This window comes from Odocoileus virginianus, chromosome 17, assembly GCF_023699985.2.
Source record: "Odocoileus virginianus isolate 20LAN1187 ecotype Illinois chromosome 17, Ovbor_1.2, whole genome shotgun sequence".
NCBI classification, from domain to species: domain Eukaryota; kingdom Metazoa; phylum Chordata; class Mammalia; order Artiodactyla; family Cervidae; genus Odocoileus; species Odocoileus virginianus.
Window position 1 is genome coordinate 24,983,536 of NC_069690.1, and position 22,342 is coordinate 25,005,877.

Here is a 22,342-nt window from a genome sequence, read left to right on the forward strand (position 1 = left end):
GCCAAAGGGACCACCCCAACTTCCTGTCCTCCTCCTGTGGTGGGAAGCCAGAGGCGGGGCCAGGGAAAGTGTGGGCGGCAAGGAAGTGGGCAGGTCCAAACGACCTGATGGGGGCTCTCAACTTTGCTGTCAGACTCCCTCCGCCAACACAGTCACTCCCCACCAGACACACAACCATCTGCTGCTGCCCAAACACTCTGGGTTGGTCTCTCCACATTCTCTCCCCTTGGTGAGCTCCTACACATCCTTCAAGGCCCAATTCAAATGCCCTCTCAGCCCTCTCGTTTTGTGCTCCCATGACACTAGTATTCGTTGGTTTCAATGGTAATCACTTATGTGCCCTTCTGCCCTGAAGAACAAGGGTTCCCCAAGGGAGACTTGCTCAGCTCAGAGCAGAGTCCTGGCACACAGCAAAGGGCGTTGAACCTCGCCAGCATTATATTGTTTCCAGCTTCCTTCTGTACCTGAGAGGCTTTCCTGAGAGCCGGCGCTGTGTTTAATTCTTCTCTCTGGCCCTTAAGCCACCAGCATGCGACCTGGCAAAGTAGGCCCTCAAGGTTGCTAGAATGGAGTTGCCTCCTTTGGGTATGTAACTCACTTATTTACCCTGTAGATGACTTGGCTTCTTTTTTCAGTCAGCACGTATCCATTAGGCATTTTTGGTTGTGCCCAGATCTGTGCTGAGGTCCAGGGTTGAGGAGGGTGGTTGAGGAGGTATCCTGTCCCAGCTGCTGAGAGCAGACAATAATGGAAGAGAGATTCATGGCGCAATCTCTGAAGCACCTTCCTGTTTATCAAACTCTTCTATTTTGCAGACAAGGAGCCCGAGGCCCAGGGAGGCCAAGGGGTCATGTAGGAAGCTGTTGGCAGACAGCGTCCGGCACTTGGACGTCCTGACGTCCCTGCTTGGATGTGCTGTGCCAAGTGCATTGTGGGAAGCAGTGGGCTGACCAAGTTCACTGCATCTCAGCTGAACCTGCCATCCCAAAGGCTTAGCAGAATCATTTATGGCATGAGTCAATGAGACATAAACCAAGGAGTCACCAAGGAGTAGCAGAAGATAAGTTCTACCTATCGAAGCATTTATTCACTTCTCGAAAGATCATTTATCGTTTGCTCTTAGAGAAGTTTTGAGCAGCTAAGTTTTGGGTCAACCTTAATAAGAAAGAACCTAGACTTTTGCAAATGGACAGACCTGGGTTGAAGGTCTTTCCTGGGCTGTGCAGAGCTGATTCTTGATGTAACCACCCAGAACCTTGATGTTCTTACCTGTAAAATGGAGACAATAATCTTTCAAATAAGTGAAGATAAGGTGAGAAAGGAGTACCGATTTGGGGTCCTGATTCCCAGAAGGGGGATACTCCTTCAGTTCAGTTCAGTTCAGTCACTCATTCATGTCGGACTCTTTGCAACCCCATGGACTGCAGCACACCAGACCTCCCTGTCCATCACCAACTCCCGGAGTTTACCCAAACTCATGTCCATTGAGTCAGTGATGTCATTAGCCATCTCATCCTCTGTCGTCCCCTTCTCCTCCCGCCGTCAATCCTTCCCAGCATCAGGGTCTTAGAAGTCAGATCTTTGCATCAGGTGGCCAAAGCATTGGCCACCTACTTTAGGATACTCCCTAGTGGGATTTATCACTTCCGTGGTGAGCTGACAATTGCGTGTGTCCCCTCCCAGTGCCAAGTCCAGTGACTCTTGTCAGTTACTTCAAATTGGCCCCAGTGAGGATATTTATGTCATGGAAATAAGCAAACACTACAAATTTCAGGGATCTTTTTGTCTCTCCTGTTGTTAAACATTTACCAGACATCCCAGGGTATTGTCATTATGGTTGAAAGTAATCAGAACTTTTTCACCCCAGGCAGACACAATGCATACCAGTTTGGCTATTTTTACTGACATGACCACCCAGTCAGAACAGTCAATTCCACAGAATGGTTGGCTGGCTTCCCCACCCATGGCCCCCATCTCGGAGGTAGTGGTGTTGTGGGGAAGATGATTCAGTCCAGTGGTCAGCTGGACCCACTTCTTGATGCAGTGTCACACACCCTCAGAAACAGGAGCAAAAGCTGGGTCAGGGTACCAGGGCCCCCCGGGGGCTTCTGAGAGCTGTCTTCCTTGGGGGACAGCCTTTATATTAATACATGTGAACTGGTTTCTAACCCATGTCTGTCTCTGAGTCTGGGGGGTTGTCAGATTCCCCTAGCTTTTCTGGAGTTCCAGGGTGCTCAGGGCAGGCTCGTCTGTGGGGAAACCCCCCCCAACCCTGGGGCCTGACCTCTCCACCACAGGATGGTCCACTGGTGGGCCTTGCAGGAACACAGGAGCAGCAAGAAGAATCTGACTGCTAGAAGAGGAATTGGTTGCCAGGTGATGATGTCTGGACCTCTCCCTGGTGGGCTGAGCATAAAGGGGAAGTGTGGTCAGGCTGGCATTCACAGCTTGGGCTGGGTGGAAGGCCTGTGGGCGAGGGACTGCCTCTCCCCAGCTGTGCTGAGCCACGGCCTTCAGAGCACTGATGGCCCCTCAGCCGCTCACATCTGGACCTCCTGCAACTCAGGTAAGCACCTGGGCCCTGTCAAGGCAGGTGACTGTCAGGACTGGGCCGGGGGATTGTAGCCTGCGGCCTGGGGACCACTGGTGGGGCTGGAGAAAAACTGGCCTTGAAGAAACCACCCTGCTGGTGTCTGACTGGATGACCTCAAGGTCATCTCCAGCTCCTGGGGCCTCTTCGTGTGTGTGGTGGGGTCATGAAGAGGCCTGCTTCTCAGGCTGGATTGATGTAATGCCTGGGAGTGAGACGTTGTGTACTGTGGAGGTTGTAGTCATTCTCTGGATTCTGATGGTGAGTTTGAGTACCTGACCCGCGTGAGGACCCTCAGTGGGTCTGTGCTGGAGGGGGGGTGGGGATCGAGGCACTGACTCTGTGAACTTGGGGCCCCCCCAAAGCCCTGGGATGAGCACCAACAGTCCTGGTGTCTTTGTCACTGTATCTCTAGCATTCAGGGACTTCTCTTTTAGAGGACCTCTCTTTTAGAGGCCTCAGGGTCAAGACCTCCATTGAGCCATCTACTCTCGCCCTCTGGAAAAAATTACTGCAGTGGGGGCCTGGGTTCGGCTTTGTCGTTTTCACTTCCACCTTCTCATGCATCAGTTGTCCCTCCTGTCACTCCCTTTCCTGGTCCCTCTGCATGTGTGGACCTCTGGGGAAGCATCAGAAGTGGGGATTGTTGAGCCTGCAGAAGACAAGGGCTGGGAGCTTCTTTTTAATAATTTTTTTAGCACCTCTTTCTTTTTCTCTTTCTGAAAATTAGAAAACTGCAAAGCAATAGGGGAAACAATGACCCTTGATCCCACCACCTCACAACAATCACGTAAAGGTGATGCTGCCTTGCCTTCCAGTCATTTTTTCTTAGGCATAGCTGTTTTGGAAAGTTACCTATGTTTTATTTTGATGTAAGTACATCTACACATAGAAATACAGATGTCACTGCTGTCTTCAGGGCACCAGCATCCCTGAACTCTTCCATCTACTCAACATGAGGCTGGCACTGCTGCCAGAGAACCCCTGGGTGAGAGGTTCAAGTCTCCCTTACATTCTCAGAGCCAAACGAATGGGGAAAAGTAAGCAACAGCAAGGGGCTTCCCTGGTGGCTAAGATGGTAAAGAATCTACGGGCAGTGCAGGCGACCTGGGTTTGATCCCTGGGTCAGAAAGATCCCCTGGAGAAGGGAATGGCAACCCACTCCAGTATTCTTGCCTGGAGAATTCCATGGACAGAGGAGCTTGGCAGGCTACAGTCCATGGGGTCCTGAACAGTTAGATGCAACTGAGTGACTAACACTTACTTACAAGCAAAGGCAAGTAGAAACTTGGTTGGACCCAAGGAAGGACTCATGGGTTGTAGAAATCCTGGGGTAAACTCACTAAGAATCCTGAATGACCTGCAGCCCTGGAAGGCTCTGCTAACCCATCACCCCAAACTTCTCGAAGATACTAGAAAATTGACCTATTTGAGAGCAGGGAGCAGAAGTTCTTGTAAAACATGATGCCTAAATTTTTGAAAATGTGTTTGCTTTTGGGTGGGAGGGAAAGAAAGAAGGATACTACTCTCACGCACTGAACAATCTAAATTCACTTTTCTGTGCTTTCTCCCATCCATTCTCCTACCACATCTTCAAGTAATGTTATAAGATGTGGCTATAGTCTAGATATAAGTCAGTATTCTGTTCCTTTCATTTTATGTGGTTTCTCAATAGTTCGTGATGCTTTCTTCCTAATGATTCCTTAATTACTGCATCCTATCCTATCAAGTCTCCAGTCTTCTTGCCTGGAAAAATCCCATGGACAGAGAAGCCTGGCAGGCCCCAGTACATGGGGTCACAAAGGGCCGGACATGACTGGCTAACACACACATCCTATCAAGTGGCGCTTGTGTAATTTTCTTCCCCAAGAGACCCCCATTTGACTACTGGGCCGCTCCCTGTTCATCTCTACGAAGGTGCACATGGTTGTCCTCTTAGGGTTTTACTTTGTTCAGATTATTTCTCAGGCTATATTTCGAGAAATGATATTGTAGAACTAAAGGGTGTGATCGTTTTTTAAATGTACTATTTTCTTTCCAAAATTTTATTTAAAATTAATGTGTACTATCACTGGCCCTGTGGGAAGGTCCGTTTCACCACAACTTTGCCATGATAGAATTTTATGGTTATCTTTCATTTTTGCTAGCAAGTAGATGCAGTTCCTAACTGTGGCCACAGGGGCAATAAACTATGATGGGTGAGTGTATATGAAGAGTCAAGCCCTGTATGAAATAAATCAGACAAGATTAATCTGAGAGTTGGTGTGATAAGCTGTAACACTGAGGGAAGTACATGTGAAAAAGGATATGTTTGGCTTGATCTCTCCTCTTTAGCTCTCTAGGACTTATATTTAACCTTTCACAGAAGTGGAAGGACAGAGAGAGGGACAAGAGAAACTGAACTCCTTTTAATACTCTGCTCCCACCCTTCCCCAGGCATGCTTGAGTTTTACTTTTTTAATTTATTTTGGCTGCACCATTACAGCATATGGGATCTTAGTTCCCTGACCAGGGGTCGAACCCACGCCCCCTACTTTGGAAGCACGGAGTCTTAACCTCTGGACCTCCAGGGAAATCCCACACTTGGATTTCAGGTGGCCATCAATTATCCAGACAGCCATTTCTAGTGCTGACAACAGCAGGGCAGGGTCCAGTGGGAACTTGGCCTCACTAAGCCTGAGCAGTGACCGTCTGGGAACTAGAGATGAATTCGGGCAAGCACAGCTCATGCTGGCTGGCAGGTGTTGCCTCAGTATTATCTGGAGTCTCTCAGACACTTGAGATCCAGGCGGAGAGCAGCTCGGACCCTCATTCCACACCCTGCAAAGTGCAAAGCTGTTGCTCAAATTTCTGTGGGTTCTGCAGGAGGCCAGCCCTGCTCTGAGCCCCTGAGGGTGAGGCTCTGTTCCACACTGCACAAACCCAGGGGTGAAACAGTGTTACAGTTTGGGTGGGAGTAAATTAAAAAGGGGTGGGAAGCTGAAATTAATTTTATTAATGCGTTTTACTTAACCCACTCTATCCAAAATACTATCATTTCAACATGTAACCGAGATAAACATTTATTAATGAGATCTGTTATGTTCTTTCTGTACCAAGTCTTTGAAATCCAGCGTGTTTTTCGCACTTGCAGCACATACTCAACTAGCCATCTAGCCAGTGCTCAGTGGAAGAGCCCCACGGGGCCAGTGGCTGCGGTCTTGGACAGGGCAGGCCTCTGGGAGAGGGATTTGTGTCCATAAAGGCAGAGAGTAAGGAACTGGACTCATATTCACATCTCCCCAACTTCCTGCTAAGCTATTTGCAAGTCCACCTCTTCCCACAAAGCCTTTTTCTGACTCTAACTTTCTGAAACTCTAATTCACCCCACCAACACACGCATTCCAACCACACCTCTTGGGACTCATGGCTATTTTAGGTCACTTATTTTTCATGAGAAAAACTCAAGTCTTTCAATACACAGGGCATGACCATTAATACACTTTGAACTAAATTGAGAGGCTGACACTCAGGACTTCTTATGAAATAGGCTAGCGTAGATGAGAAACTGTGAGTTGGAGTGCACCCCTTGTTCTGAAGACACTTTGTGAAACATTTTATTTATGTCAATATATGTGTAGCTGTCACATTGTAAATTGTACATCTAACTCTGAGGAATTTGGTTAAAGAAAAAAAAAAAAAAGCAAATTCTTGAATAAAGCCACAGTCTCCAGAATTCCTGGTAATGGAGAGTGAATGTGTTTTCTGCCACTGACTCCCCGGAAACGCATTTTGGGGAAGTGAGAGTCAGGGCTGGGCTGGTAGTTGCTTTTAGTGGCTCTCCCACCCTGACCCTATTCAGAACTGAGTGCCTCAGGCTACCGAGGACAGAACGGAGCGGCCAAGAGAGAGAAGCTGCCACTCCACCCTCCACACCTGTCTGCCTGGCTTCTGCTTCCCAGCCAGCCGCTTGAAGTCCACGACCAAAGGCAGGGGGAGAGCGGGGAGCCTGCCCAAGCTCTTGTGTCCAGGTGAGGTGCTTTAGAACTAGAATGCCAGCACTTGAATTTCAGACTCTGGATCCAAACCGCCTACTGCATCATTAGAGGGGAAGCCTGCCCACGACAAGGAAAGAGGGAAGGAGGTGGGGCTGTCAGTCATTCATTCATTTATTCACAGATGTGTATGGCACTCCCACTGCATTCCAGGTGACATTCTGGACATTTAGAAAGAGTGGTAGAGGGAGCAGCAAGATTCTTGCTCTCCAAGAGCTTACAGCCAGTGCGGGAGATGATGAACAGCAAATAAACCATCAGACAGCTGTCACAGTAAGTGTAGGCATGTTCAGTTGGAGAAAAAAAGATGCATTTTGAATATTGATCATAGCATGTTGCAGAGTGGGAGGCAGGGCTGTCTGCCTCTCACCCTGCCGCCCCCAGCACCTTGCCCGTCGACTCTTCCTGACTCAGAACAGGAGCTTTCTGGCCAGCTTCCTGCCCTCTCATCCCAGTCTGGTTTTGTTGAACAGCACAGCCCTCCCTCCATCCTTGTTCCCTTTTAAAAGCTGATTCTTCCATCTGAGCCCCTGAAGGTAGCTTTTGCTCTCTTTTCTCTGCCTACATTTCATTTTGTCCTTTTTCCTGACACTTTCACAGTTTATAAACACACTGACTCCCTGTATTTTAAACAATTTTCCTCGATCTCACTATTCCCCCTTCTTGAAATTCAGGCTTCCCTTGCCTTCTGGGCTTTCATCAAGCTGACTGGCACTCTCTTTAAGCTGTTATCAGAGGAGTGACTGAGATGCAAAGTCTGTCTGAGGACAGGGTGATTGAGAAGAAGCAGGTTGGTAGAGTGCAGGACACTGAGCTCCGGGGCGAGGAGCGTCTGTGAAGCTGGGAGGGGAGGACAAGCAGGGAGGACCATGGGCAGATAGCAGGTCTTCCCAGGTCACCTTAGCCCTGCAGGAACTTCACTCCGATGCCTATGACTATCCTCTAAGGACTTTGGATAAGGTTCTAGGATGCCCCTGCTCCTGCCAGCGCCCTGGGGAAGGAATCCTGAGGCTCCATGAAGTCACTCACACCCTAGTGAAAATCAGTTCCTCTTCCTCAGTGTCTGGCACTGACGGTATCAATGCCAGTGTCAGGCAAATGGGTATAAATGGAGGGGAAGTAGGGAGAGGAGGGAGCATAGAACTTTGCTCTGAAGAGAGTGACTTGTTGACGATGGAGCTCCATCAGCCCTGTGACAAGCAAACAGGAGAGGTCTTTGGGCTCAAGGGGTTTGCTTTAGTGCCGCCTTCTTCTTTTAGTGCTGCTTCTACCGCCTGTGAATGTTGCAAAGAACAAGCCTCCAGCCTCCTCACCTCCACAGCTCGGGGCTCTGCAGGCTGGCTGGATGTAGTGTTCCTCCCCGAGGCCTGAGAACCCACTGGAGTACGTGTTAACAATGCTGAGCCCCAAGTCCCACACCAGAGTTACACATCAGAATTGCGAGTAGAGTCGGGACACAGACTGTGGTATCTATCTGTATTTTAGTGCATTTCCCAAAGCTCTGGCTTGGTGGTCACAATTAAGGGTCCTGGGCTTAGCTTCTGATTTTTTCCACTTATGACCTTGGGCAAGTTCATTGAGCTCATCTAAACTTCTGTTCTCTTTTCTCTAAAAGGGGGTTATGATTATGACCTGCCGTACAGTGCAGTTGAACTCATGGTAAGGTAGCATATAATGTATGTTACTTTTCTAAGATGCATTTTCATATTGAGGTTCTTTTTATTTGGAACAAGTCACAACTCAAGGTGGAGGTCTTGCCAATATTGGAATTTCTTGACTGAGGGTTCTGCTTTCAGTTCTGTTATGACAAGAAGTATTTATCAACTTGGTGTAAATCTGACAGAGTAAAAACAGCATGAACTTTGGCATCAGACCAGGCTTTGCTGCAATCTTAGACTAGTCAGCTATTAGCCATGCTGCCTTTAACAAATTGCCTAAACCCTCTGAGTTCTCTCTTTTTATCTGTAGAATGGGCGTAATAATAACACCTCCCAACACCAGGTTATAAGGATTAAGTGATAACATGTATGTCACTGGTTCTCAACATTGGCCTCCCACTAGCATCATCTGGAGAACTTTACTAAAACAAAGTCCCAATGGTGAGGCCCCAGGTTGGGAATTTCCACTCTTCCTCAAGTTCTTGCCCTGGGGTCTGACATACCAAGGTCCTCAATAGCTAATGACTAAAGGCAGCTCCCTTGTTCTTCTGACTCTTTTTTCTTCCATTTGTGGTGTCCACCAAATGCTCCGCGGGGAGCATTGACGGGAACTGAGGTCAGGCCCTGCCCTCCTCCCGGCAGCCCAGACCCCTGACCTGTATCTGTAGACTCAGCACCTCACCCTCCCCGGGCCCAGGACCTGCTGACCTATGGCTCAGCTTTGGATCAGCTTTGGGGCCACAATGAATCCTTCCCTCCTGTGGTCCATACTGCACCATGAGCCCCCACTCTGGCTCACAAGGCCCTCTCTTATCTCTGAGTCCAAGTCCAGCCTTGAGAAACTTCCAATGACCTCAGACTCTTGAGAACAAAAATGTCCCCTCCCATGTGGCAGTCCCCTCCCAGTCACAGAGACCCACGTCTGTCCCAGCCTTGTGGTGGGTCCTTGCTGCTTCCCTGGGCCAGCAACATCGAGCACTCTGTGGCGGACTTCTGGTCAGAGATGGCAGGATCATTGCTGACTTTTTCCCCTTTCATTCCAGAGACATCAATAGAAGGCAAAAAAAAAAAAAACCCCGATTAAAAAAAATTTTTTTTTATAACGTACAAACCCATGAGACCACTTTCACTAGAGTCTCATCTTCCTGCAGTATGAGCATGAGGTAGTTTGCGTGGTGGTCTCACCCACCCCGAGATGTCCACATCCCAACCCCTGGAACCTGTGGTTATGTCAGATTACAAGGCAAGGAAGAACTGTAGTCACAAGCGGAACTGAGGTTGTAAATCAGCTGACCTGGAGACGTGGTGATGAACCTGGATTATCCGGGTGAGCCCGATGTAACCACAGCGTGCATATGTGCATGCGTGCTGAGTCATGTCCACCTCTTTGTGACCCCTCAGACTGTAGCCCGGCAGGCTCCTCTGTCCATAGGATTTTCCAGGCAAGAATACTTGAGCAAGTTGCCATTTCCTCCTCCAGGGGATCTTCCCGACCCTGGGATCAAACCCACGTCTCCCGGATTGGCAGGCAGGTTCTTTACCGTTGTGCCACCAGGGAAGCCCATTGTAATCACAAGAGTCCTTATAAGTGGGAGAGGGAGGCACAAGAGGAGGTGAGATGTGACTGGGGAAGGACTGTCAGAGAGATGCAAGGAGATGGAGGAGGGGGCTGTGAGCCAAGGAACACAAGCAACCTCCAGAAGCTGAAAGGAGCAAGGAAGTGGCTTCTCCAGTGGGGCCTTTGGAAGGGGCCAGCCCTGCCCAAGGGCAACATGCTGGCTGTTGTGTTATTCAGAAACTCGGCTGGATGACATTTCTGTGTTGTTTTTAGACATGGCATCCACGGTGATTTGTTGGAGCGGCCACAGTGAACAGATGCAGTTTGTTTCTAACAACGCTACTGCCTGGGTTCCTGCCTTGTTCCAACAGGGAGAGGCCTCCCCCAGTGACATTTCGGTCCAACCCCAAAACTTGTATTACTTTTTTGATTACTAAGCAGACTCATTTCCGTTTTAAAAATTTAGTCACACTCATTTAAAAACTTCCGTCTCATCTTTGACTCAAAGCTCCCCGCTTTGCCCAGCGAGGGGAGTAGAGAGCGGGGTGAGGGGTGAAGGCTGCCTCAGCTCCCTGAGCACCCTTTCCTGCCCTTATCCCCCCTGGTATGGGATTGAGGAGGAAAGACAGGGACAGACAATTCACAGGAAGTCTCCCCTCGCTGGGTCACTGCTGCTGATCGAGTCGGTGGTGTTGGGTGGAGACTCACTCCTGGCCCTTGGAGTCCCTTGGGGTCCCTTGAGAGACTTGGCTGTACCTTTGGGCTGGCTGCCAGCCTCCTCTCATGTAAACACCTCTTTACCTGATGCTTCAGTAGCTCTCAGGAAGCCTGCGCCCCATGACCTTATCTACTCCAGGCCTGACAACACAAGTGGGATTCAGTTTCCATACTTTCCAGAGCCTGAGCTGGACTGCACAGCCGTGACGCACTGCCCACCGCTCTACTCCCTGCCGTCTCTCCCCAGGGCTCCTGTCCCCTCTCTCGGGGTGGGGGGGCACCCACTGGGATGTGGTTATTAATAGCCCCCTTCCTTAGCTGCACGCTCCCAAAAAGACCTGCTCATCTTGGTTCCGTTGAAAAGGCACCTGTCGGCAGTTCATGGGGGAAGAGCTATTTCTCTGATCTTAGGTTATGGGGAACTTGGTACTATCATTCTCAAGCCCTGATCATTCATTCTGGGGAATGCCTTGGGCGCCCACAGCACCATATGACTACCACAGCAAAGTTCCTTTTGAGGTAAAGTGAGATATCCTGACCTCCATCTGGCCTCTCCTTGATGATTCTGAGGCATCCTGACACTGGAAGGCCCTGAGACACAGAGAGGAAGCGTTCCGTCCTCCCTCCTACCTGGGTGACCTGGGGGAGGTCACTACACCTCTGTCTCAGGCCCTGTCTAGAAAAGGGTGTGGTGGTGAGGGTGAAATAAGGTGAGTGATGAGAAAGCTCTTGGTGCACTAAACTTGATCTGATGGGCAATCAACGCCATTCTATTTGTGTGAACTGCAGAATATTTACCACTTCACATAGTTCTGAAAAATGACCCATAGTTTCACTTTCTGGCATCATCCTATTTCCTCTTTCTTTCCCAAGAATCTGATGAGAATAAAATTTCTTTGAACTTGAAATCTGAACAAAAGGAAGCTACACTAAATGGTTGATTGACTCTTATCAGTGTTATAAAAGTAAATGCAAAAGTTAAAAAAGATAAAAAAGCAAAGAATTCGGAGGGTTTACAGAGAACAGTCACAGCTGCCAGGCCTCTTGCTTCCCTCCCAACACCCAGTCATGCTCTTCAGATGCAACAGCTTTTAACTCTGCCTGGGGTGTGTCTCTATAGCTCTAAAGAGTATGTTTATGTTTCTCCTTGGAGAAATCCGTCAGGAGTAAAAGAAAAAGTCAAAGAGATAGAAAATATGAGGGGGAAGTTAGACTAAGAACTAGGAGACATTTAAGTAAGAGAAAAGAGACTGAGTGGCCATCAACAGATAGATGGATGAAGAACATGTGGAGGTATGCATATATATTCACACACACATATATACACTGGAATATTACTCGACCACAAAGAATGAAATATTACCACTTACAGCAACACAGATGGACTTAGAGAAGAACACACGAAGTGAAATAAGTCAGACATAGAAAGACAAATACCATATGACATCACTTAGATGTGGAATTTTAAAAAATAATACAAATGAACTTGTTTACAAAACAGAAACAAACTCACAGAACTAGAAAACAAACTTATAACTACCAAAGGGGAAGGAAGAGAGGGATAAACTAGGAGTATCGGATTAACAGATACATGCTACTATATACAAAGTATTTACTGTATGTGTGTATATATATATATATATATATATATATATATATATATATGATTTACTGTATAGCACAGAGAACATCTTATAATAACCTATCACGGAAACAAACCTTTTCTCATCCAGACTAATTCAGTTTGCTTTGCGTCTTTCTCCCTCTAATCATGCCTCACTCAAAGAGATCCAGCAAGGTATTTTTCTAACCTCCACCTCAAAAAACCAGTGAAAATGTTAGTCGCTTAGCTGTATCTGAGTCTTTGCAACCCCATGGTCTATAGCCTGCCAGGCTCTTCTATCTATGGAATTCTCCAGGCAAGAATACTGGAGTGGGTTGCCGGTCCCTTCTCCAGAGGATCGTCCCAACCCTGGAATTGAACCCAGGTCTACATTATAGGCAGATTCTTTACATCTAAGCCACCAGGGAAGCACTCCCCCACACCCCAAAAATAGCTCTCAAAATTCTATCTGCCCTGTTATGAATTGAGTCTAGTCCCTTTGACATAAAAATAACTGCTGTCAGTTACTGCTTTAAATGGCATTTCCCCTTCCTGCTGCATGTTTGACAGTGTAAAGAAAAGCAGTGATTATGTCTACAGTTTCTAGAGTAACTGATAAGTACATGTCTTACCTCTAATTTTCGTACATTCCCTGTAAGATAGTAGAAAGCTTCACTTGCATATTGCAGGTGAGGACACTGAGGCTTGGAGAAAGTTAATCACTTGCCTGAGGTCTCCCAGCTGCAAATCAGCAGGGTTTGATTGTGAACAAACGCCTGCCTGGTCCCTAAGCAGATGTAGCTGCACAACGTGGTAGATAACTGCCTCCACCCCCCAAGAAGCCCTTCACTCATGTCTTATCCTCTCTCTCCATTCTTCTCAGGATCCCAAGGCCATGGATTGGTGGAAGGACAATTTCTGGATCATCTTGGCTGTGGCCATCATCTTTACGTCTGTGAGCCTGGGCACCATCCTGTTCTGTGTCTGTAGGTGTCTGTTTAGACAAGGTAATGACCCTCCCCCTTGGGCAGATGGAGGGAGGGGAGGGAAGAGGTGGTTGTCAGGGCACTGGGGCTTCTTTAGGGCATAAAGATTAGTTCTGGGCTTGCATGGGCTGGACTCTGGATTTAGCATCATGCACTCTGGGTCTGAGTCCTAGCTCTGCTACTAATATGTGTCTCTGGGCCTCAATTTCTCCCTCTGCGCAGTGAAGGGAGGGAGGTTACTTAATCTCCAAGAACTCTTCCAGCCCTCATGGTTTGGGTAAAAGCAGAATCAGTTTCAAGGCACGCTGTTCTCTAGTGCTGTCTCTCTCCAATGTGGCTGCTGATCACAGCACCTTACCTCTGGAACTTGAGAGTACAAGTGCATGGAATGTCAAAAACTGTCTTGATTCCAAATGCATTGAGTTGTATACATGAAATACGTACAGCGTTTTGTATGGCAATCATTCTCCACAAAGTAATTTTTTAAAATATTTTAGAACACCTCTGGCTGTCTAATGGTTAAGACTCCACACTTCCAAAGCAGGGAGCATGGGTTTGATTCCTGGTTGGGAAACTAAGATCCCACATGACATGCAAGATGCCAAAAAAAAAAAATTAAAAACTGAGTGTTTTTGAGCTATCTTTAAAAAAGTCTTAATTTGAGTTTTCCATCTCTCACCTTACCCCATAGTGTACCTTCACATTTTGAAGTGTGGTATAAAAAAAAAGTCTTCAGGCATGAAAAATGGACTTATTTCATGGTTGACCACCATGACTGCCTATTCTAAGATCATACTCTGAATTTGGGGGTATTACATGTGCCTTGGATAGAGGTTGTTAGCACACTTGGACATAAATAAGCAGCTTCTTGGAGGATTAATGTAAATTTAGACTATCTACAAGTGAGTTTCTACTTTAATACTCATCTCCAAAAACATGAAATTTTGGTTCAATAGAGAGTTTTCTTAAGATCCTACCCCTTACCTAATGACCTAGGCCTGGAGTATACCTGGGGATGGTAAATGTTCTGAGAGGTATGGCTGTCTTGCCCTGGGGCACCTAGGGGGCATCCCTCCATGATCAGGGTCCTGTCCTCCTGATGCATCTGGACATGGCCTCAGGGTCCTGCTGAACCAGTGCTGGAAGGTCAGGGCTGCTCAGGAATGAAAGCTTCTGTCATTCTTTTCAATCTCTCTTTAGAGATAAGAAAGCAAGGTTCAAAGAGAGGCAAATCCTTGGTTCGTGTCTCCTAGGACTTGGTGGCAGAGTTGGAACCAGAAATCGGGTACACTGGGCTCGCCATTCAAAGTCCTTTCCCCTCCACCCTCTGATGGTAATTAGGTTTTTTAAATACAGAAAGTATATTCTAGCCACCATAGTCCTCTATCCACTTGCCTTTTTTAAATATTTCATTTTTTAAATTTTGATTTGTTTTAATTTTGGTTGCACAGGCTCTTGGGTGCGGTGCACAAGCTTTTGCTAGCTGTGGTGTGCCAGTTTAGTTGCCTCGAAGCATGTGAGATCTTAGTTCCCTGACCAGAGATCAAACCATGTCCCCTGTATTGGAAGACAGATTCTTAACCACTGGACCACCAGGGAAGTCCCAAAACATTTTGCTTTTAGATATGGACAAAATATGACCCTGAACAAAAACTTATACTTATCCTCTTTTATCTTGACCCACTCCTATTGACAAGTAGGTTATAATTAATAATAACTTACATGTCCAGCATATCAGTTTACAAACTGCTGTTCCCATTCTTCATCTCATTTTCTCCCATTAATGCTTTTGACTATTCACTCAACTAGTATTTCCAAGTGACAACTATATGCTAGGTAAACACGGTACCAGGCAATGAGGGAGCAGCCACAACCCACAGTGGATTAGTCCCAGACTCTGAGGTCCGACGGTCTGGATGACATTCTGACTCTATCACTTATGAGCTCTGTGCCCCTAAGTCTGTTTTGTCTGGATGGTTCTTCTTCTGACTATCCTGAACCTGCCCATTCTCTGATCTCTTCTAAACGCTAAAGATCACAATTTTGGACAATTCTTCCTAAATGAATATGCTTGTTTTTTTTCCTTAGGCAAGAAACTGGAAATTTCCAAGTCCTTGAAACAAAAGCAGAGAGATGAAGAAATGATGTATGAGTAAGTGGGGGGAATCCTGCTTTTTAATTTGGAGAACCGCCTGCCCACTTCCATTCTTGTGCCTGTGCTACAGAGCCGGCGTGTGCATGCTCAGTCACTTAGTCATGGCCAGCTCTTTGCGACCCTGTGGACTGTAGCCCACCAGGCTCCGCTGCCCGTGGGATTTTTCCAGGCAAGAATACTGGAGTGGGTTGCCATTCCTTCTCCAGGGGATCTTCCTGACCCAGAGATCCAACCCACATCTCCTGCTTGACTGGCAGATTCTTTACCACTGAGTCACCTGGGAAGCCCCTGAAACTTCTTACCAAAGTATAAAATAAATACAGAAAAATGCATATGGTAAGAGTACAATGCAATGAATTTCCACAAACTAAACAGACCCAGTAGCTAGCACCCAGATCAAGAAACAAAATTACCAGCATCTCAATCCCATAGATACCCTTTCAGCCTTTAAACCCTAAGGATAATCACTGTTTGAAATAGCATAGGCTCATTTTTCCTTGTCTTTATACTTCATATACATGGAATTATATAGTATGTGTTATTCACTGTTTAACCTCTTCCTCTCAGCATTTTTTTGTGAGATTCATTGTGTGTAGTTGTAGACCGTTCATTCTTATTACCATAGAGTGTTCCACTGTGGAACTGAACCATGACGAAACTTATCCACTCTGCTACTTACGGGCATTTGGGTAGCAGCCAGTTTGCCACTGTTACGAACAGTGCTGTTATAAACATTCTAGTAACATATCTTTTGATCAGCAGGCTATAGACCCAATGTTGCCGTCACATGGTCGGTGTATGCTTAGCATTAGGAGTACACCTGTTTTTTGTTTGTTTGCTTGTGCTGGGTCCTCATTGCTTCAGGGGCTTTTTTCTAGTTGCAGTGAGCGGGGGCTACTCTTCATTGAGGTGTGAGGGCTTCTCGTTGCTGTGGCTTCTCTTGTTGCAGAGCACAGGCTCTAGAGCTTTAATAGCTGCAGCATACAGGTTGCATAGTTGTGGCTCCCCAGGCTCCAGAGCACAGGTTCAGTAGTTGTGGCTCACGGGCTTGGTTGCTCCACAGTATGTTGACTTCCTGGATCAGGGGTCGAACCTGTGATTCTTTATCACTGAGCCACCTGGGAGTTTTGCACATCCATTTTGCACATCAAAATACACCTGGTGCTTACCTTCCCCTCTTGATCCAGCTGAGGTAAACACAGGAAGATGAGCTCTGTGGTCTAAGTTAGAATGCTTCTGCTCCACGCCCTCAAATCCAAATGGTCGCTGGGCTAAAGAAATGGTTTCTTTAGAATGTCAGTTACGGATGGGATGCAAGACCTAGAAAAGAAAAGAGATGCTTTCAGTCTTTAGGGACCAAGATTTGAATGTTCAACTCTGTCCATTTCCCTTGACATTTTCTCTTAAATGGCAGGCATGATCAAAACCAAACACTGACTCCTATTCTTTCTCTCTTCCAGGAATGTTACGGAACAATTCTCAGTTCAATTACCCCCTCTGCCACCCAGGGATATGCTCTCCCCAGAAGTTGCCTGTGAGTATATTTTGCTGATAACAGTCTCATTCAGGGTAGAATAATAAAATTGTCTTGGCATCTTAGTCAGCTTGTGCTCAGTCACTCAGTTGTGTCCAACTCTTTGCAACCCCACAGACTGTAGCCCACTAGGCTCCTCTGTCCATGGGATTCTCCAAGCAAGAATACTGGAGTGGATTGCCATTTCCTCCTCCAGGGGATCTTCCTGACCCAGGGATCGAACCCACCTCTCCTGTGCCTCTTGCATTAGCAGGCAGATTCTTTACCACTAAGCCACTTGGGAAGCAGTCAGCTTGGGTTGCCCATAAAACAATAACACAGACAATCTGGCTTAAATGACAGTAAATTTCTCACAGTTCTGGAGGCTAAAAGTCCAAGATCAAGGTGCCAGGCCAATCTGGTGTCTGTTGAGAATACTTCTAGTTTGCAGATGGCTGCCTTCTCACTGGGTCCTCACATGGAGGGGAGAGAGCTCTCTGGTGTCTCTTAGAAGGGCACTAATCCTACCGGATCAGGGCCCTGCCCTTCTGATCTTGTTTAACTTTAATTACTTATTTGGAGACCCCATCTCTGAATATAACTGAACTGGTGGTTAGAGTTTCACCATATGGATTTTGTGGGGACACAAACTTTCAGTCTATTATACTGGAATTTGCAGGTGGCAGCAGCCTGTTTCAAGGAGATGAATTAAGTTTAAGGTGGGGGGGTGGAAGTACAAAATAAGTACTAATGCTTCTAATATTCATTGTGTAAATTCACATTCAAATTCCAGCTTGCAGCATGGGTATAAAGAAACACTGGGCTTCTCACACTTCGTATCAGAAAATCTCTGTCTGGTTCCCTTGACTGAAATATTCTTCCTTAAGCTCTACATACAGCTGACTTTACTTCACCCTTTGGGTGTCAGCTCAAATGTTACCACCTCTGAGAGTTCATTCCTAATCATCCTTCTAATTCTCCTTTTGAAGCTTATGGCTATTATCCTAAGTGAGCTTATTTAATTATCCTTCATTTGTCCATTATCTGTCTCGTCTATTATAATACAAACTCTAGAAAATAGGCACCTTTCTTGTCTTTTTCACCGTTGTTTACCCACCATTAAGAACAGTGCCTAGAGGGACTTCCCTGGAGGTCCATGGGTAAGACTCCATACTCCCAGTGCAGGGGGCCTGGGTTTGATCCCTGGTCGGGGAACTAGATCCCACGTGCCATACAACTAAAGAGTTTGCATGCCACAACTAAGACCCTGGACAACCAAATAAATAAATATTAAAATAAACAAATAAATTTTTAAAAATAGTGTCTAGAGCTTAGTAGATAGTGGATGAAAATATTTTAATTGAACAGATAAGTAGTAATATTAGCTAGCATTTATTGAGCAGGCACTGTGTGTCAGGTCCCATGCTAGGCACTTTATAGGTACTGTCTCCTTTAATCTTCTCAGCAACTATATGCAGCAGGTACATTATTATGTCCCTCTGACAGAGGAAGACATTGAAGCACAGAGAAGTTAAGCGAGTTACTCATGGTCACATAGCTAGTGACTGCTGAATACTGAAGATGAGTTTGGATCTGACTGCAGAACTTATTCAAGTTCTCTTAGGAAAAGATGTGATTGTGGGGAGGCAGTTCCAGGGCCCATCAAGGGGGAGCTGAGATTTTCCTCCCACTTTAGTCCACATGCTATGTGCCCGTCTTCTGCTAATTCTACCTTTTGAAGACACCACTGCCCCCTTCCTTCTTAGCAGGGGGGTGACGGACGTGAGCAATTATAGATAGTTCTGGAATGCAGTGTTCAGTCATTGTGAGGGATGTGCCTGAAAGGCGATATTGTTTGTATCGCTTCCTTATGAGAATTAGAACCTGTAGGCGCAGCACTACTCATTCCACCACCAGCACTGGTCAGTTTCTTGTCTGAACGTCTGTCTTGTGGCTCCCACTGCAGTGCAGTCAGGCAAAGCAAGAAGGGAGTCAAGATGACTGATGTTTGTCACTTACTCACTGAGGTGAGTCTGAGACTGTGTCGTGGCTGGACCTCAGTTTCCTCTGTGAAATGGGGATCTGGTCCAACAATATGTGGGAGGATCACTGAAACCCATGAAAATCATGTAGAACCACTTGGTCAAAAATACATAAACACACGCTAGCTTTGCATCTGATACCTTTTTGTGTATTCCAGCCCCACAGGAAACCCCAAGTCGGCCCACACCAGCTGCATACTCTTCGGTACATAAAGTTAGAAATAAGAAGACAATCACCGTCCCAAGCTATATTGAGCCTGAAGAAGACTATGATGATGTTGATGTCCCTGACAATACAGAAAACCATCATCTTGAAACAAAGGTTTCCTCCTTTTGGCAAGCAGAAGACGGTTCACAGAGCTTATTTTAAAAACAATCAAGAGTGGTTGAAGTTCAATAAGTGCCCAGGTCCAAAAGCCAGTGGTAACATTATGGAGCTCTACAAGATAAACACTTTCTGAATCAGATGGAGAAGCATCAGTGATCAGATAACTGCAGCCAGAGGAAAGCTGCCTGTGCTCAGCTCTGAGAATGGAGAGGAGTCAGGCCTTGGGCTTCTGCTGAGCGAGGTTCCATGCGGAGGCCCACTGGACCCTGCAAAGCCCTCCCCCCTGCCCTCCGCCCTGAGAAACCACTCAGTTCCCGGCATTCTTCCCCTGTTTGTGTGGTTCTAAGTGATCTTAAATCTTGGTGTTTGATTGCACGAGCCTCCCAGTCTCCCATCCCCTGCACAGCCCCCACCCACTCCACCCACCTCACACATTGAGGGGCTGTGGGTGGTAGTCACAGCTAAGCACTCTTGCACGCAAGTCACACATCACGCCTTGTGCATTCTTCAAGGGTGGGGGTGTGCTTCTTGTTCTTGTGAACCCTCCCCACCTCCACAACCCCAAGCCCCAGGGCTTCTCTATGACATCAGCCAAACTAACCACAGAGATCCAAGTTCCCAGCCAGAGTTTTTTCACTGCTTCCCGACTGCACTGTAACAATCAACAAAGAACAGAAGTCACCTTCTGGACCACAGGACAGACATTACCCATAGGGGTGTCAATTTGGCAATAAGTGTACTGAGGACAGAAGGTTTCCCCAGGAAAAATCATAGGGAACAGGAAAGAAAGGGGCAAGTCAGTGGCAGATTCAAGATGAGAGTTCAGGGGTCTTTAATACCCTCCTCCGATATTTTCATTACTGCTTCCCCCCTTGTGTAGCATTCAAGACAAAGAGCATCATATCCTCCCTGCCAGATTCCTGTCCCTGAGTGGCTGGGAGGCAGAAACTCCGGTTCAATATGCTACTCCTAATGATACACCCGGGGAGCGGGCTGCTGTCCAGTTATACAAGTGTCCTAGTGGGGTCGCCAAGGCCTGAGTCAGCTTTGTAGGCTCCTGGATTCCTTTGTAGGCTCAAAGATTCCTTCAAGTTGATCTGCTGACACCTGAGGACTTGACACTGTCTAGCCAGACTCACAGGAGGCTGACTTCTAAGCAATCCCTGAGAAATCCAGCTAACAGGCTTGCAGGGCAAGCAGCATGAACTGGTAGAAAGGCCCAGGAGTGACAGCTGGACTGAGCTCCTCCCTGAGAGATGGAAAGCGTGTACCTGTCATCCCCATCAACCACTTAACTACTGCTGGACCAAGAGGACATGTGCTTCAGCCCAGGTTCTCTCCTTCTAGACTCCATAGAAACTTCCAACTCCTTGTAACATCTCCTTATTTTAGACCAGTGGTTCTCTAACTATGGCCTTACAGAATTCTGGTTCTGTGAGCCAGAGAGGACTCACTTCTTAAATCCTAGAAAAAACCCACGTGCTCTAGAGCCCGCACACGACAACTACTGAAGCCCGCACCCCTAGAGCTTGTGTTCCACAACAAGAGAAGCCACCTCAATGAGAAGGCCAAGCGCTGCAATAGAGAGTAGCCCCTGATTGCCGCAACTAGAGGAAGCCTGCACAAAGCAACAAAGACCCAGCGCAGCCATAAATTAATTAATTATATTTTTGAACTGTAGGAGAAAAATAGCTAAAGGATAGAAGTGTTTACCAAGCATGCTTTCCCTTTTAAATTTTCCACAAACCATCCACATCTACACCAAAAGTTAAAAAAGCAAATACCAGACATGTGTAAACTCCTCCTTGGTTTCTGGGCCACCACCATCTCCTGGTTCTCCTCCTGCCTGACTGGCCTGTCTCCATCTTTGCAAGAACACCTTCTGAAACATCTCTTAAATGCCAATCTTTCTCAGGGTCCTGTCCCTGCATCTCCCTCCAAACACTCATATGAGTGACCTCATGGGATCTCACTGCTCCCTGCAATTGGTCCTAATGAAACATTTCTCGCTCTGCATTGTAATTGCCTAGTTAATTCTTTATCCTCCTTCCTAACTCGGGACTCTTTGGGGTGGAAGCTGTCTGACTCACCACTATATTCCCAGTGTCCAGCTCAAACCCTTGCATGTATTAGGCACTTAATAAATATTTACTGAATGTTGATCATTAATGGAAAATCTACCAGTGTGACAAAAACAAATCATTTTCCTCTGGGCCTGTGTAACTTGGCTGAGATTTTATACAGGGCACCTGTAATAAAATCATGTTTTCTACCAACAAAGTTGTTCCCAGTTTGGATGGTATAGTTAGTACATCAAGATTTCACAGAACATTTTTGTGTATTCTAGCCCCACAGGAAACCCCAAGTCAGCCACCAGCATCATACTCATAAAGTCAGAAATAAGAAGACAGTTTCCATTCTGAGCAACAGTGATGATGTTAAAATCCCTACAAATATGGAAAACTATCCTTTGGAAACAATTCCTGTTCTACCAGCTTAGCTGATTTGAGAACTGATGACTTACCCATGCCCCAAATCAGTGAATTTAGTTTTCTTTAAAATAGTTAACAGTCTGATCTTCTTTGTGATACAGACAAGATTGTTCCCTGGAAATGCTCTGGTTTACTAGCAACAAATTTTACAAATCATGTGTATCAATTAGTATGCTTTAGGCTGCAAGGAACAGACTACCCAATGAAAGGTAACTTCAGTTCAGTTCAGTTCAACCTCTCAGTCGTGTCCAACTCTTTGCGACCCCATGAATCACAGCACGCCAGGCCTCCCTCTCCATCACCAACTCCCGGAGTTTACCCAAACTCATGTCCATCGAGTCGGTGATGCCATGCAGCCATCTCATCCTCTGTCATCCCCTTCTCCTCCTGCCCCCAATCCCTCCCAGCATCAGGGTCTTTTCCAATGAGTCAACTCTTCGCATGAGGTGGCCAAAGTATTGGAGTTTCAGCTTCAGCATCAGTCCTTCCAGTGAACACCCAGGCCTGATCTCCTTTAGGATGGACTGGTTGGATCTCCTTGCAGTCCAAGGGACCCTCAAGAGTCTTTTCCAACACCACAGTTCAAAAGCATCCATTCTTCAGTGCTCAGCTTTCTTCACAGTCCGATTATCACATCCATACATGACCACTGGAAAAACCATAGCC

At 46.7% G+C, this 22,342-nt stretch overlaps 2 protein-coding genes across 10 annotated transcripts in view; one reads left to right on the plus strand and one right to left on the minus strand.

Moving 5' to 3' along the window:
* ZFP3 (ZFP3 zinc finger protein) overlaps window positions 1-22,342 on the minus strand; it is a 95,127-nt gene that overhangs the window by 29,370 nt on the left and 43,415 nt on the right. For 5 of the 7 annotated variants that reach the window (XR_011492205.1, XR_011492204.1, XR_011492209.1 and 2 more), the window contains one exon: window positions 16,471-16,621. The gene's annotated coding sequence lies outside the window, so the exon portion shown is untranslated. Of the gene's footprint in view, window positions 1-1,195; window positions 1,270-8,085; window positions 9,314-16,470; window positions 16,622-22,342 lie in introns of those variants that run through there. The other 2 variants (XR_011492208.1, XR_011492207.1) reach the window with 2 other exon arrangements.
* Window positions 2,040-21,464, plus strand: SCIMP (SLP adaptor and CSK interacting membrane protein). 3 transcript variants are annotated; one of them, XR_011492212.1, is made up of 5 exons: window positions 2,040-2,376; window positions 13,044-13,167; window positions 15,235-15,298; window positions 16,762-16,835; window positions 19,015-21,464. XR_011492212.1 is itself a non-coding variant. In XM_020912968.2 (5 exons), exons 1-5 carry the CDS (start codon window positions 2,525-2,527, stop codon window positions 19,224-19,226), a joined length of 516 nt encoding a protein of 171 aa, XP_020768627.1. In that variant the 5' UTR covers window positions 2,395-2,524; the 3' UTR covers window positions 19,227-21,464. The 3 variants fall into 3 exon arrangements, 1 of the variants encoding a protein (XP_020768627.1); XM_020912968.2 differs by lacking the exon at window positions 2,040-2,376 and adding an exon at window positions 2,395-2,566; XR_011492211.1 differs by lacking the exon at window positions 2,040-2,376 and adding an exon at window positions 5,582-6,600.